The sequence below is a fragment of the Pogoniulus pusillus genome, chromosome 17 (assembly GCF_015220805.1).
Source record: "Pogoniulus pusillus isolate bPogPus1 chromosome 17, bPogPus1.pri, whole genome shotgun sequence".
NCBI classification, from domain to species: Eukaryota; Metazoa; Chordata; class Aves; order Piciformes; family Lybiidae; genus Pogoniulus; species Pogoniulus pusillus.
The window spans coordinates 15,262,842-15,278,274 of NC_087280.1; the positions used below are offsets into that span (position 1 = coordinate 15,262,842).

At 55.4% G+C, this 15,433-nt stretch overlaps 1 protein-coding gene across 5 annotated transcripts; it reads right to left on the reverse strand.

Annotated features, from left to right (window-relative positions):
- On the reverse strand, positions 1-14,636 carry NOX5 (NADPH oxidase 5). Of its 5 annotated transcripts, none has more exons than XM_064157866.1 (16): positions 14,551-14,636; positions 11,498-11,628; positions 11,140-11,290; positions 10,069-10,279; positions 9,175-9,409; positions 8,572-8,725; positions 7,353-7,528; positions 5,430-5,562; positions 4,629-4,771; positions 3,829-3,960; positions 3,074-3,118; positions 2,577-2,701; positions 2,072-2,156; positions 1,585-1,684; positions 1,255-1,421; positions 1-375 (listed from the first exon to the last, which is right to left on the reverse strand). In XM_064157866.1, the coding sequence occupies exons 2-16, from the start codon at positions 11,615-11,617 to the stop codon at positions 244-246; spliced, it is 2,109 nt and encodes a 702-aa protein (XP_064013936.1). In that variant the 5' UTR covers positions 11,618-11,628; positions 14,551-14,636; the 3' UTR covers positions 1-243. The 5 variants fall into 5 exon arrangements, with proteins under 5 accessions (XP_064013936.1, XP_064013939.1, XP_064013937.1 ...); XM_064157869.1 differs by lacking the exon at positions 14,551-14,636 and adding an exon at positions 6,373-6,555 and having other exon boundaries at positions 11,498-11,692; XM_064157867.1 differs by lacking the exon at positions 14,551-14,636 and having other exon boundaries at positions 7,353-7,474; positions 11,498-11,692.
- Between the last annotated feature and the right edge of the window lie 797 nt (positions 14,637-15,433).

Consider the following 15,433-nt stretch of genomic DNA (forward strand, 5'->3'; position numbering starts at 1 on the left):
TCTTTGCCCCTCAAAACCCCTGCAGGATGCTCCAGGATCCCCCAAGTGGCTCCAGGAGCCCATCCCATGCCCCTCAAAGCCCCATGGCCCAGCTGAGCCATTCTCCTCCCTGTCCCTCACTCATGGTGCTTCCCACCCTCTCCAGCCCTGACCGAGGAGCAGCCTGGAGGCAGCCCAGGTGGTGCTGGTGCCCATTGCCCTGCCTCTGGGCTGGTGGGGCAGGCAGGGAGGCTAAGGCCATGGCTAGAAGTGTTCCTTGAAGAAGGGGAAGCCAAAGCGCTCGCATTGTGCCCTGATGACTTTGGCAAGCGCTGGTGGGCCGCAGAAGAAGACCTGGACCTTCCCTCTTTTCTCCTCTGCCACCTTCCCAAACACCTGGAGTGAAAGGAGAAGAGATTCATAGGTTCATGGGTTGGGAGGGACCTTGAAGATTATCTAGTTCCAATCCCTCTGCCATGGGCAGGAACACCCTCCCCTAGACCAGGTCACTCAAAGCCCCATCCAACCTGGCCTTGAACACCTCCAGAGAGGAAGATGGTGGTGGCACAGTCCACTCCTCTTCCAGTGAGCTGCTGCCCAGCACAACTCATCCTTTCTGAACTCCTGGGTAGCCTGGAGGATCTTCCCACTCCAAATCATAGAATCACTGAATCATTTGGGTCGGAAGTAACCTCTGGAAATCACTGAGTCCAACTCCCCTGGCCAAAGCAGGATCATCTCGGGCAGGTCAAACAGAAAAGCATCCAGCTGTGTCTGGAAAGTCTCCAGAGAAGGAGACTCCACAACCTCTCTGGGCAGCCTGCTCCAGGGCTTTGGCATCCTCAAAGTAAAGAAGTTTCTCCTCATGTTGAGGTGGAATTTCCTGTGTTCCAATTTGTATCCATTGCCCCTTCTCCTATCTCAGAGCACCACTGCAAAGAGCCTGGTGCTGCCTTCTTGCCCCCCACCCTCCAGATATTGATAAACATTAATAAGATCCCCTCCCAGGCTGCTCTTTTCCAGACTGAACAGCCTCAGGTGTTTCATCCTTTCCTCATCAGACAGATGTTCCAACCCCTTCATCATCCTCACATCCACCATTGGACACTCTGCAGCATATTCCTGCCCCTCTTTAACTGGGGAGCACAGAACTGGACACAACACTCCAGACGTGGTCTGACCAGGGCAAAGTAGAGAGGACTCTCCAGTGGTGTTCTCCATGAAGAGGGGGTTTGGAAAGCATGGTTTGGGTGGTGGGAAAGGACCAGCCCTCACCTTGCCCCAGTCAGGGTGGCCAGGCTGGGTCCTGGTCCGAAGTCCTGTGATGGAGTCCTTCTGCTCCTTGGTGGCCAGGAGGTCCAGAGCCATCTGCAGCCCGATGGCTTTCATGTCATTCTTGCTGAGGGCTGATGTCATGTACATGTGCATCTCCAGAAACCTCCCTGGGCATTCAAGGGAAACCCAGCTGCAGACCAGGGGTATCCATCCCCCTCCAGGTTGAGCTGGGGTCTCCAGAGGGTGAAGCACAGGGATGAGCACCTCTAGGTCAGGCCAGGGCTGACTGGCCCCTGCCTCCTGCTTGCCTCCTGCTTGCCTCCTGCTCACCTCCTGCCTCCTGCTCAGCCTGCTCCATTTCCAGCTTTGTTAGCAGGCTGACAAACCACTCAAAATGCTTCTGGTCCCTGTTTATCCAGATGAAGTCAACCTGGGAGGACACAAAAGCTTCTGCTTCGTTGCTGCAGCACTGGGACCAAACCCAGACACCCACCACATCAGACCAGGAAGGGATTCATCTATTCACAGAATGGTTTGGGTTGGAAGGGATATTAAAGATCCTCTAGTTCCAACCCCCCTGCCGTGGGCAGGGACACCTCCCACTACACCAGGTCACTCGAGGCTTTGTTCAGCCTTGAACACCTCCAGGGAGGGGACATCCACAGCCTCCCTGGGCAACCTGTTCCAGGGTCCCACCACCCTCACTGGAAAGAATTGAAAAGATGCTCATGGGCTTTCCATCCCCAAGAGGCTGCTGCCCTCCTGCCCCCATTCCCAGGGCTAAGTTGGTCCCACAGCCCTCTCCACCAGCTCCTACCTTCCTGAGTGCCATCTCCTCGTCCTGCAGGTCCCCACACCATGAGTAGTGGCAGCTGGGGCAGCTCTGCTTTCGTCGGCGGTACCTGCAGGGGCAGACACCCCTCAGAGCCCAGCAGGCTTTTGCAGGGGCACCACCAGCACCTGTTCCTCACCAGCTCTGCAGCATGCCCATGGCCAACCTCTTGCCAGAGTGCTTCCCGCAGCAGAAATCCCTAGAGGGGGAGCCTGACACCAAGTGAAGCCCCAGCTGTGGCTCTGGTGGCCATGTCTTACGATTCCCAAGGCTAGCAGTGAGGAGAAGCCACAATGGGTGCTGCCTCATCACAGGCAGAAGTGTTAGAGGGCAGATTTACCACAGCATCCCCAGAACCACAGGCTGGGCTGGGTTGGAAAAGACCTTGAAAGACCCTCATGTCTTGTGCCACTCAGAGCCACATGGAAGCTCATCCTGGGGGGGTCTGCTGCTGTGTGAGCAGAGCCTGAGCTGCTGCCCTGGCACCAACCTGTACATGATGCTCTGCAGGATGGAGGCGAAGGGAGTGATGCCGATGCCGGCGCCGATGAGCACAGCGTGCTCCGAGCCGAAGATCTTCCGCGTCGGGGTCCCGTAGGGGCCGTCGATGTAGCACTAGGAGGGGCCAGAGAAGCAATCCTTAAGGCTGGAAAAGACCTCTGAGAGGACAGGAACTCAGGGAGAGATCCAGCCTGTGGGATCAACAGCTTTTTGGCTGTGGAGAGGAGCAGAGCTAGCGAGCAGGGAGTCTCCAGGCAGAACTCGGGGGCTTTTAGGGGAGTTTTGTGGGAGGGAAGGAAGAGGAGGGTGGGATGGGCAGCAGCACAAAGTTCTCCAGCGGTGCCAGGCATGCATCAGCCCCAGGTGGGACTATCTGTGCAGAGGGGCACATAGATGCAGTGGCCAGGAACACAAGTGGGTCCCTGCTGGGGATGCCAAGCACAGCCCTGCTCACCAGGGCTGCAGAAGGACCAAGACATTCCTCACCTTGACACTGCAGAGCCGATGGGTCTCGCCCAGCCCAGTGGAGACCTGCAAGGTGAAGAGAGCTGTGACCATCTCCTGCCCGGCCCTAACCCTTCCATGACCCTAACCCATAAACCAGCTGATTCCTCAGCTGTGGGGTTTGGGTGGCTTTTCCCAGTGGGGTCTGTCCAGGTTGCACACACGCTTCCAGCCACATACCATGGCACTGCTCGAGCCAAGCCCAGAGCTTGGTGGGACATCCCACCAGGAACCTGTCTCCTGATGAAATCTGGATCAGAATCAGCTTCAGGATTGATTAGAAAGGAAACTATCTAAATTCCAACACAACCTGGGGGGTGAGTAAGAGGTTTCCATGGTGGCCCAGGTGGTAGGAACAGAGGTGGGGAACCTCTGCTCATGAGAGGACAGATGAAGCTGTGAAGGTGGCAAGGAGAGAAGCTCATTAAAACCAGCTCATGTAAATTCATTATCTGCAGGGACTGCTCCTCCAGCCCAGACATAGTCAATACACTGAGAGCTTCTCAGTGGTGGCTCTCAGCATCCTGTCACTGTCACCAGCTCTACCTGAGGAGTTTCTTCTAAAAGGAGATTTTTAAAGAGCCTTGGCCCATTTGGGACAAACCCTCATTTCTCCAGGTTGGTTCTCTGACCACTTCTGTGTTGAGGAGAGCAGAGACAATCCCCTCCCCCTTCCCTCTGCCCCTGCACCCCAGGGAGTCTCACTGGTGCTGAGCATGGTGGGTGATGGTGCTCACCCCCTCCATTGGTGGGTCCTCCTCTCTTGAGGCAGCAGTGCAGGTAGTTTTGTATGACTTCAGCTGAATGGATCCATCCTCACCAGTGGCCACTAACCCCTTCTCAGAGCTGATTCTGCTGCAGAGACCTTCCTGGAAATCCAAGGCAGTGATCCTGATGCCCCATCCCTCAGGGTCACACAGCCTTGGTGAGATGTGAAACCCTCCCAAGCTGCACAAGCACCATGCAAGGGATGTACACCACAAAAAGTACCTCCAGCACCCAGCTTGGTGCTGAAAACTGGGCTCACCCTGGGGACAGACAGCCAGAGAGAGCATCCAGCCCAGAGCTGTCCTCACATCTTGGGCTTGTTGTGATAGGGCAAGAGGGAATGGCTGGAAGCTTGCAGAGGAGAGACTGGGACTGGAGATTAGGAAGAGATGGTAGTGGGACACTGGCACAGGTTGCCCAGGAAGGTCATGGAAGGCCCCTCCCTGGAGGTGTTCAAGGTCAGGTTGGATGAGGCCTTGAGCAACCTGCTCCAGTGGGAGGTGGCCCTGCCCTTGGCAGGGGGATTGGAACTGGATGATCTTCAAGATCTCTTCCAACCCAAACCATTCTATGCTTCTATGATCTTTGTTTTTTTGGGAGCTGGCCAGGAACAAACCATCCAGCAGAAACCTCCACAAGTGCCAGATGAGGGCATCACCTTGAGATGGCACATTGTGGGGCAAAGCCAAGATCACAACAGCTGCCAACCAGCAGCAGTTTAAGATCTAACCCTTGTGTCAGTCAAAAGCTGAGCCACATCGGCACCAACCTGGACCCAGCACTGTTGTCTCTTCTTCCTCAGGCTCCTGCTGAGTGGTTTTGGCTCTGGTATGGGAGATTTGGGCTCCTGGAAGTATTCATAGAGCTTGTTGGTCCACTGGCCCAGAGACCTGATGTGCAGCCAGAAGGTCTCTGTGGGATGGAGCAGAGCAGCGGGTGAGTGACTTACCTAAGGAACCAACCCACAGCCCCAGCACCACACAGCTCCAGTGCCAGGGACCCAGCAGCAAACTCCCTGCTGAAACAGGGTTACCCACAGCAGCTTGCCCAGCACCACAATGGCCAGGGAAGGGTTGGAGGCTCTCCAGACAAGGAGACTCCACAGCCTCTCTGGGCAGCCTGCTGCAGGGCTCCAGCACCCTCACACTAAAGAAGTTTCTCCTCCTGTTCAGATGGAACCTCCTAGGTCCCAGTTTGTGCACCTTGCCCCATCATTGGGCATCATTGAGAAGAGTTTGGCCCCATCCTTTTGCCCCCCACCCTTTGGCCCTTGCTGAGCATTGAGCAGATCCCCTCTCAGGCTGCTCAGCCTTTCCTCCTCACAGAGATGCTCCAGGCCCCTCAGCATATTCATAGTCCTTACTGGAATCTCTCCAGTATTCCCCTGTCTCCCTTGAACTGGGGAGTGCAGAATTTGACTCAGTGTGCAGGCCTGCACACACACTGCTCCATGGGCATGGACTCTGTATGACTCTCAGAGAGCCCTGATGGGACTTGTGTGATGGAAAACATCACCCCAGCGATGCAAGACAGCCACAGGATGCAAAATCAGTGAAGGGTCAGTGGTCACCTTGCTGCTCAGGAGCACTGCTGATGGTGAAGGGATGCCACTCGTAGGTGGCAATGGCTGGGATGTTCAGGTAGATGTAGTCTCCAGGCTTGTAGTGGAAAGACTGTGGCCTCTCAATCACAAGGTGAGTCACCTGGAAGAAAAAGAGACCAGAGAAGCTGGGAACACTCAGGATCTGGTGGGGTTATCTCCTTTCAGTCAGGTCTGTGCCTCCTATTTTAAACAGCAGCCAGCACAAGGTGGACTTGCAGCTTCAGCCTGAGAGTTTGTTCTCCTCTTGACTGCCCAGCTTCACCATCTGCCCATTGTGGGTTCTGACTACTCTAAAACTATGATATTGTCTCACATTACCATGTTTTGAAAGAACTCTGAGCCAAAGAAGTAAGTTCTGGGAGTTTTGATTTGGGTTGTTTTGGGTTTTTTTAACTTGAAAATCAGGGGGAAAGTCTAAATGAAAAGGCTTGAAAAGAAAGGGATCAGCTTCACCTCTTGCTGCAAACATTCCTCAAGGCAGTCCAAAGCCACCCAAACCTCCTCCTTTGGCAGGAGGGCTGGAACTAGATGATCTTTAAGGGCCCTTCCAACCCAAGCCATTCTGGGATTCTATGAATCTTCAGAGGTCCCTTCCAGCCCCTACCTTTCCGTGACTCTATAGCCTGTTCCATATAAGCTATTCCTTGTGGCCTGTCCCTCCTGCAGATGGCTGAGGAGCACCACTCTACCACCCAAACACACTGGGGCCACCACCCCCTTCCATGCCCCACCATCCCTCCTCTTCCCCCCCACGTTCAACAACCACCGTGGTGCTTTTCCCCAGGCTGCAAAACAGCCTGCAAACATCACAGGTGCTTCTGGGCATCACAGCGCCTTCATCTCGACCTGAGAAGAGAAGATCAGCAGGAAGCAGGTGGCAAGAGGCATGGAGACCCCTGTGGGTGCAGACCTTGGAGGGGAGCAGGTTGACCTCCACGATGCGCAGCCCCCCGGCACGCCGCCAAGCCAAGCCCTGCACCTTCTCCAGCACAAAGAGGCAACCAGGGACCACAAACCACTTCCAGAAATGGGGGCCATGGAGGGTGAGGAGGGTCCAGACAGAGATGTAGGAAAGGTGGGTCCAGTAGAAGACCTGTGGGCAGAGAACAGGGGGCACAGGAGAGGGTCGAGCATGAACTGAAAGTGGTTGAGCCAAATGGTGCCTCACGGTGAGGCTGTGCTGGGCTATCCCAGTAGGCAAGGGCAGCACAGAACCCCCAGAACTGCAGACTGGCAGGTGCCCAAGGGTGGGGCAAAGCACAGAGAGCCTCAAACATCAAACCTGAGGGGTGTGGGGTGCCCAAGGATAAAGCAAAGCACAGAGAGCCTCAAACATCAAACCTGAGGGGTGTGGGGTGCCCAAGGATAAAGCAAAGCACAGAGAGCCTCAAACATCAAACCTGAGCAGTGTGGGGTGCCCAAGGATAAAGCAAAGCACAGAGAGCCTCAAACATCAAACCTGAGCAGTGTGGGGTGCCCAAGGATAAAGCAAAGCACAGAGAGCCTCAAACATCAAACCTGAGCAGTGTGGGGTGCCCAAGGATGGAGCAAAGCACAGAACCCCCAGAACTGCAGATCTGAGGAGTGTGGGGTGCCCAAGGATGGAGCAAAGCACTGAACCCCCAGAACTGCAGATCTGAGGAGTGTGGGGTGCCCAAGCATGGAGCAAAGCAGAGAAAGGCCTGAACATGAAATTTGAGGAGGTTGGGGTGACCAAGGGAGGTATTGGAGGGTACCCCACAGGCTCATGAGCTCTCCTCCACCCATCAGGCAGCATCCAAGTGGGTATCCACCCACCAGATCCTTATCCTGGCTCCTCAGTCCCCAGGAGGGAGCAGCTTTGGCACCACTGGGGTCTGCCAGGTGGCACGGGGCTGTGATGGGACCCACCTCGAAGTGGCCGCTGCGCCGGACGCAGGGGCTGGAGAAGGCGAGCATGGCAGCCAGCAGCCCCTGCAGCGCCAGTCCTGTCTGCGAGGCCGTGCCCCCCAGGCCCCCCACCTCGGGCAGGGCTGAGAAGAGGTACTCGGTGAGGGCATGGTGCCCCTCCTGCCGTGCCAGCCTGCCTGGGCACACGCAGGGGTCAGGATGGGGCACGGAGCACACACAGCACCCATCCCTCAGCACCCACACTCCTTTCATGCTCCCCAAACTGCTGCCAGTTGTTATTTTTACCCAAGGAGCACCCAAGTGCTTGGACTTTTGGAAACTTCCCAGGATCCCAGCATAGGGACCTCTGGAGATCACCCAGGCCAAGCCCTCTGCTGAAGCAGGGCACTCACAGCAGCTTGCCCAGGACCACAGCAGCCAGGAGGGTTTGGAAGCTCTCCAGACAAGGAGACTCCACAGCCTCTCTGGGGCAGCCTGATCCTGGGCTCCAGCACCCTCACATCAAAAAAAGCTTCTCCTCATGAAACATTTCTGCTCTCCAGAGCCCGTTCTTGAGCCTGGCATCATTGCAAGGGGGGCATTTTGCACTGAGGTGGGTAAAGCAAGAACTGGATGTTAGGAAGAAATTCTTCATGGTGAGAGTGGTGAGACGGGAACAGGTTGCCCAGGGAGGCTGTGGATGCCCCTCCCTGGAGCTGTTGCCCATGGAGGCTGTGGATGCCCCTCCCTGGAGCTGTTCAAGGTCTCATTCGACCTGGCTTTGAGCAACCTGGTCTAGTGGGAGGTGTCCCTGCCCATGGCAGGGGTTTGGGCCTGGGTGATCCTTACGGTCCCTTCCAACCCAAAAGACTGAACGTTTCTGCGCTGTGCAGCCTTGGCACCTGACCGTGGGGTGCAGGAGCTGTTGGCTGCCCAGCGGTGCCACTAGAGGGGGACAGCAGACAGAGCACAGGCTGTGTGGTGCCGCACAGCCTCCAGCTGCCCGCACCCTGCCTGAGGCCTCACACCCCGCCTGGCTGTGGGCACCTCCACTCCAGGCTTTGTATTCCCCCTCTCTGGAGCAATTGCCTCCCCCCAGGACATCTGCATCACTCTGAGACATGAGCGAGCATCCCCTCCGCGGAGCATCTGCATCCCCCTGGGACACGAACGGCCTCCTCCCTGGGACATCTCCATCCCTCTGGGGCACAGACATCCCCTCCCAGGAGCTGCTACTTACTGAAGTTGGCAAGGTGGGCACCTGTGTGCACAGCTGCCAGTGCCAGCACCACGTACCCCACGAGCTGGTGGAAAACAACGTGCTGGTCCAGGGGCACAACCTTGGCCACGGGGGTGGCTCGCAGCCAGGTCAGGCACCTCCGCAGCATCAGCACCTCCGGGAGAGGAAGAGGGGCTAATGGAGATGACAAGGGGCAACTGGAGATGCTGGGGGGGCATCAACATATCCTGGAGGGCCATCAGAAATGCTGGACAGTTTGAGATGTTAGGGGCAATTGGAGATGCCGAGGAGCTCTAACAGAGGCTGGTCCTCTGGGGCTCCAGAACAAACTCCTCACTAATACAGGATGTCACTGTCACCCTGGAGGGCACTCAGAGGCAGAAGTTAAGGCCCTATCTGCAAGTGCACCATGAGCACCCATGTCCCAGAGAGCTCACCACACCCAACCCGATTTTTCTGCTGTTACTTAGAGCAGACAACCCAATTCCACAACTGCAGAAGCCAACAGGCTCCAGTGCTGTCCTCCAAAGCCCTAAATAGCCCAGGCCACCACCACCCAATAGCCCTCAAGAGCTCAGCACCCTCCCAGGACCCAGCACTCACTGCTAGGAGGGTGCAGTTGAAGTTCAGGCACTGCCCACAGCCCCGGGCCACCATCACCCAGCCACCACGACTGGCGTGGTGCAGGGCAGCCAGGGAGAAGAGCAGGAGGTTGAGGCTGGTGTAGCCCCCCAGGAAGACCAATGTGCCACGGTGGTTATGCCAGTAGGCCCGGGTCAGGCAGCGTGGCTGGTGGCTCCTCTCCACGGCTGGTGGGGGCTTCAGCCAGCTCACTGCACTGGGAGCAAGGGCAAGATTGATTCTCTCCACAGAAAGGGGAGCTGGGGTGGTCCTGCCCTTTGGCTGGCATCACCCCCACACCCATCCCTGCACCGTCCTTGTGCTCATCCCAGCATCCACCCATGCCTCTGAGCCCTGCACCCAGTTTGGAGTCACCCCCATGCCCATCCCAGCACCATCCCTGTACCCATCCTTGCATCTGAGCCCTGCCCACAGGCTGGCATCATCCCTGCACCCATACCTGCAGCCATCCCAGCTCCATCCCTGCACCCAGCTTGGCTTCATCACTGCACCCATCTCAGCACCATCCCTGCAGCCAAGCTCTGCACCCACAATGGCAGCATTCCTGTATCTGAGGCCTGCACCCATCCCAGCCTCATCCCAGAACTATCCCAGCCTCATCCCAGCACTATCCCTGCCTCCAAGCCTTGAACCCAGTGTGGCATCATCCCTGCACCCATCTCAGCACTGTCCCTATGCCTAGCTTGGCACCATGAAGCATTCAAGCTGCTCCCATGCTGGCCAAGCACCTGGTGGTCTGGATACCCCAAGAGAACTTTAATGAGACCATAAATGCCATCACTGTTCCTTCACGCAGGAGCAGAAAGGTGCTCACAGGGGAACCCACAGCACAGTGAGGCTGCCAGAGGGACCTACCTGATGGTCAGGTTCTCCATGACCTCTGGGCAAGCCTCCAGCTCCTCTTTGAGCTCCTCAAACGTGATGGAGCCGCTGTGGTCCTTGTCAGCAGCCTCAAAGAGGGCCAGGGTGAGGTCCCCCAGGCGCTCCTCGGGCAGGGTGATGGCACTCTCCTGCAGGCACCACCGCAGCACCAGGCGCAGCTCGTCAGGGTCGATGGAGCCGCTGCCTGCACAGGGACCACAGAGGCTCAGGGCAGGGACCTGATACACCACAGCACCCTCACAACCCCCTGGTGCCACCTTCACCTTCTGCCTTTAATGCAGGAATTGCCTCCCCTCCAGACAGTCATTGCCTCCTGTCCTCAGAGAGAAACTCCCTGGCCAGAGCAGGACACAGCTCACAAATGTGCTTCTCAGCACAGGAGAGACATGGACCTGCTGGAGCAGGGCCAGAGGAGGCCACAGCAGTGATCCACAGAATGCCTTGAGTTGGAAGGGACCTTAAAGATCATCTAGTTTCAGCTGAAGGAGCCTCGCTCCTCTCCACAGCCAAGGGTGAAATAGTGATGTGTGGCCTGCCCAACTGCTGCCTTTCAGTGGAAGTCTTGATGCTCACAGCACAAGATGAAGGCAGCAGCATTATGCCAGAGAGACCTTTAATGAAGGTCCAGCAGTGAAGACCCACACACCCTGTACCCAGCTGGGCTTAACCTGAGAGGGGATGTGAAGCCAAACTCTGGGGTTGTTCAGCCTGGAGAAGAGTAGGCTCAGGGGAGACTTTCTGTCTCCCTACAACTGCTTGAAAGGAGGCTGGAGCCAGGAAGGGGTTGGTCTCTTCTCCCAAGGAACAAATGAGACAAGAGGAAACAGCCTCAAGTTGCCTGAGGGGAGGTTTAGGTTGGACATGGGAAATAATTTCTTCATGGAAAGGGTTGTCAAGGCCTGACCTAGGCTGCCCATGGCAGTAGTGGAGTCCCCATTTCTAGAGGGGTTTCCAAGCTGTGGATGCTCCAGGAGAGCCATACTGCCTTGTAAATCCCCACTTTGTCCAAAAGAGTACAAATGAATCCATATTTCATCCTCTTACCATCCACATCATACACCTGGAAGAGGAACCTCAGCTTGTCCATCTCAGTGCCATGCACAAGCAGGCTCAGGGCTTTCAGCAGCTCCTCCAAGCTAATGGTGCCGCTCCCGTCCGTGTCGAACAGGGCAAAGAACCTCTCAGCAAAGAAGGACTGTGGGGAGGAGGAGAAGAAATGCTCTCACATGGTGCTGGGCTGCTCTCCACCAGCCAAATCCTGGTGCTCCAGACAAAGCTTTCACCACCAGCACTGGGAATGGACCAGCAAAAGCTAGAAGCCATGGGAATGGCTCAAAACCAGGAGGGAGGAACGAAGAGACCATGGCTCAGTGTCTGGAGGAAGAGACCCACAGGCACTCACCTCCTTCACCTGGAGAGCAGTTCTGAACTCCTCCAAGTTGATTTCTTTGTCCTCTCCAGCGATGCTCTCAAACTGTTTGGTCACCCACTGCAGCCACCTGGCGTCCTCACCTGTGCTCATGATGCAGGAACCTGCAGGAGGACACAGCATGGGCAGTAGCCTCCAGGCAGCCCCCTGCAGCCTTCAAACTCTGCTTTTGTCCCGTTCCTGCTACAGCATCACCACTCCAGAGTCCCAGCAAAGGGTGGCTGCTCTCTGCCCAGCTCACTGGGTCAAGGTGAGCCATTTTTTGCCACTGGCCTTGAACTGGGTCCTGTAGCTGCCCTGGCATGAGCCAAGACTCCAGCAGTGATGATCCATGGCTGCTGCATCACACACAGCCCCAGACTTCCATGGACCAAAGAGTGAGGTCCTGAGCAACCTGGTCTAATGGGAGGTGCCCCTGCCCATGGCAGTGGGGTTGGAACTAGATGATCTTTAAGGTCTCTCCCAACACAAACCATTCTGTGATTCTATGAATGAGCTACTGAGTCCTGTTGTGCTACAGAGCACCACCATGGAGGTGCTGGAGATGACACTGGTGCTGATGATAGGTAACTCCTCCTTTCTTCACCTTTTCTCCCAAGGCAACTCAAATGATCACAGCAGCATTAGTGCTGGAAGTGACCTTTCAGATTATGGACTTCAGCCATTAACCCAGCACTGCCAGATCACAACCAAAACATGTCCCCTAGCACAGCATCTCCACGGCTTTGAAACCCCTCCAGGGATGGGGACTTCACCGCAGCCTGGGACAGGCCTTGACAACCCTTTTGATGAAGAAGTTATTCTTCATGTCCAACCTAAACCTCCACTGGTGCAATTTGAAGCCATTTTCTCTTGTCCTGTCTTTTGTTCCCTGGGAGAAGAGACCAACCCCCACCTGGCTCAAGCCTCCTGTCAGGGAGTTGTAGAGAAGCAGGAGGTCTCTCCTCAGCCTCCTTTTCTCCAGGATGAACAGCCCCAGTTCCCTCAGCTGCTCCTCACCAGACCCATTCTCCAGACCCTTCACCAGCTTCATTGCTCTTCTCTTGGCACACTCCAGCACCTCAGTGTCCTTCACCAAGTTGATCTGTGTCCAAAACTGAGAGAACTTAAGGAACAGGACAGCAGGTAGGGCAGGGGAGTTTTCCAGCTGGGAACAGCTGCCTCAGCTCCTGTGTGCAATCAAAGCTCTGTCTCTTACTGCACAAACATCTCCCTGCTCCTAGCCTTGCCCACAGCCTGCAGTGATGCTTCACCACCTGAATTCTGCTTCTGACATTCCCATGGCAACCTCCTCAGTTTAGTGCTGTCCAAGCAGGGTTTGTTCAGCAGGGAATAAAGGTTGCAGCCTGGAAGAGACACCTGCCCATGTGTTTCTGAAGGCCAGTAAATAGGGATTGAAGCTGCAGGTGACCAGGAGCTCTTTATTGGATTTGGCCAGCACATGGTCCCAAGGTTAGGGAGCTTAATGGTGTTGGGAGCTGCACAGACAGGAGATTAGAACAACAACATGCAGCAGCTGTGGCCAGCCACACTGGCAGGATCCTGCAGCAAGAGAACAACCAGGCTGCAGCCACCAGTGTATGGGGAGTGGTGAGGTCACATCTTGAATCCTGGGGTCAGTTTGGGGCCCTCACTCCAAGAAGGACATTGAGGGGCTAGAGCAGGTCCACAGAAAGGCAACAAAGCTGGTGAAGGGTCTGGAGAACAGGGCTGGTGGGAAGCAGCTGAGGGACCTGGGGTTGTTCAGCCTGCAGAAAAAGAGGCTGAGGGGAGACCTTCTGGCTCTCTACAGCTCTCTGAGAGGAGGTTTGGAGCCAGGTGAGGGTTGGTCTCTTCTCTCTAGTGTCAGGTGATAGAACAAGAGGAAATAGCCTGAAATTGTGCCAGGGGAGGTTTAGGTTGGAGATTAGGAACAATTTCTTTCCTGCAAGAGTGCTCAGCCATTGGAACAGGCTGCCCAGGGAGGTGGTGGAGTCCCCATCTCTGGAGGTGTTCAAGGAATGTGTGGCCATGGCACCTGAGGACATGGTTTGATCACCATGGTGGTGCTGGGTTGGTGGTTGGACTCGATGACCTTAGGAGGATTTTTCCAACCAAAACAATTGTGTGATTCTGTGAAATTCCTCCCCCTGTTCCATGGGAACTGCAGACACTGCTCAGGTTTCCAGCACAGACTTGTCCAGTCTGTGGCTGGTGCTATGCTTAAAGCTGATGCCAGGAGCACCCACAACCTTACCTGTCTGACTTTATCATCCAAGTGTCCCTGAGATGTGTGTCACAAACTGCGAGGAGCAGTGAGGAACATGGAGAAGGCAGCAGAGGGACCTCTGGAAATCATCCAGTCCAACCCCTCTGCTCAAGCAGGGGCACCCACAGCAGGTTGCCCAGCACCACAATGGCTACCTGGGTCTGGAAACTCTCCAGAGAAGGAGACTCCACTCTCTGGGCAGTCTACTGCAGGGCTCCAGCACCCTCACAGCAAAGAAGTTTCTCCTCATCTTCAGATGGAACCTCCTGGGTTCCAGTTTGTTGCCCCTTGTCCTGTCCCTGTACACCACTGAGAAGAGTCTGGCCTCATCCTCTTGCCCCCCAGCTTTTAGCTCTTGCTGAGCACTGAGAAAAACATGGCAAAATGAAAGGTTTCCTCCCCAAAATACCTTGTTTCCCTGGATCTTAAATTGCTGTTTATCAACTCTCTGATCATTTCCATTAGAAATCAACAAATTATCCAACTTTATGTCTACAGAGCCTTGGGTCTGCTCACGCTCCACACAGATATTCCTCCTTCTTTGGAGAAGAAGCCACTCTGAAGTTGATAGTTCATAGAATCCTAGAAGAGATTGTGCTGGAAGGGACCTTAAAGATCATCCAGTTCTAACCCCCCTGCCTCAGGCAGGGATGCCTTCCACTAGACCAGGTTGCCCAGAGGCTTGTCCACCCTAGCCCTGAACACCTCCAGGAAGGAGGCATCCATAAGCAACGTGGGCAGCTTGTTCCAGTGTCTCCCCACCCTTACTTCAGCTCACCTTGAAGCAGATAGTTGGTAGAACTTTCCTTCTGGTTCACTCAAATGTCTGTGCTCTCCAGATTCAGATGGATTCCAATCCACATGATTTGATCTTCAGTGATGGTACCACAATGGTTTGGAGCCTTTTAAAGGTTTCAGCTGAGTCAGCCCTGCTGTAGCTTTTCATGGCAAATCAAAGAGGACTGCAGCTGAACCATGAAGGAGCAGCTGGTTGTGACACTTCCACAATCACCCAGCTATTTCAGAACTAACTTCAAAGTGGCTTCCGGGTCCTGCTGCCCAAAACAGAGTGTGGGGGTGCCAACAAGTGTGTGACTGATTCACTGAAGCCACCCCAGGGCACACAATCACAGAATCATTTCAACTGGAAAAGACCTATGAGATCATTGAGTCTAATCATTACCCCAGCACTGCCAGGCCACGGCCCTCAGCACCACATCTTCACAACTGTTGGGGTTGGGGACTCTACCACTGCCCTGGGCAGCCTGTGGCAGGCCTTGACAACCCTCAAGGACAAGGAATTGTTCCTCATGTCCAAACTAAACCTCCCCTGGGGCAACTTGATGCTTCCTCTTGTCTACAATCTCTCTGAGCAGCTTGCTCCAGCACCCTCACACCAAAGAGGTTTCAGGTGGAACCTGCTGGGTTCCACTTTGTGCCCATTGGTCCTTGTCCTCTCTCCAAGCACCACTGACAAGAGTCTGGCCCCATCCTGTTGTCCCCCACCCTTTAGCTCTTGCTGAGCATTGAGCAGATCACCTCTCAAGCTGCTCTTCTCCAGGCTCACCAGCCCCAGGGTTCTCAGCCTTTCCTCCTCACAGAGATGCTCCAGTCCTCTCAGCATCTTTGTGGCTTCTTCCCAGCCCTCTCTGGTAATGCCC

What these genes read in the sequence shown, in the direction of transcription:
- NOX5 (XM_064157869.1), bottom strand. Translation starts at nt 11,647, where the DNA reads ATGCTGTGTCCTCCTGCAGGTTCCTGCATCATGAGCACAGGTGAGGAC. An exon ending in CTGCTCTCCAGGTGAAGGAG is followed by an intron (nt 11,291 to 11,497) that starts GTGAGTGCCTGT and finishes TCCTCCCCACAG; the next exon opens with TCCTTCTTTGCTGAGAGGTT. An exon ending in CCAGGTGTATGATGTGGATG is followed by an intron (nt 10,280 to 11,139) that starts GTAAGAGGATGA and finishes GTCCCTGTGCAG; the next exon opens with GCAGCGGCTCCATCGACCCT.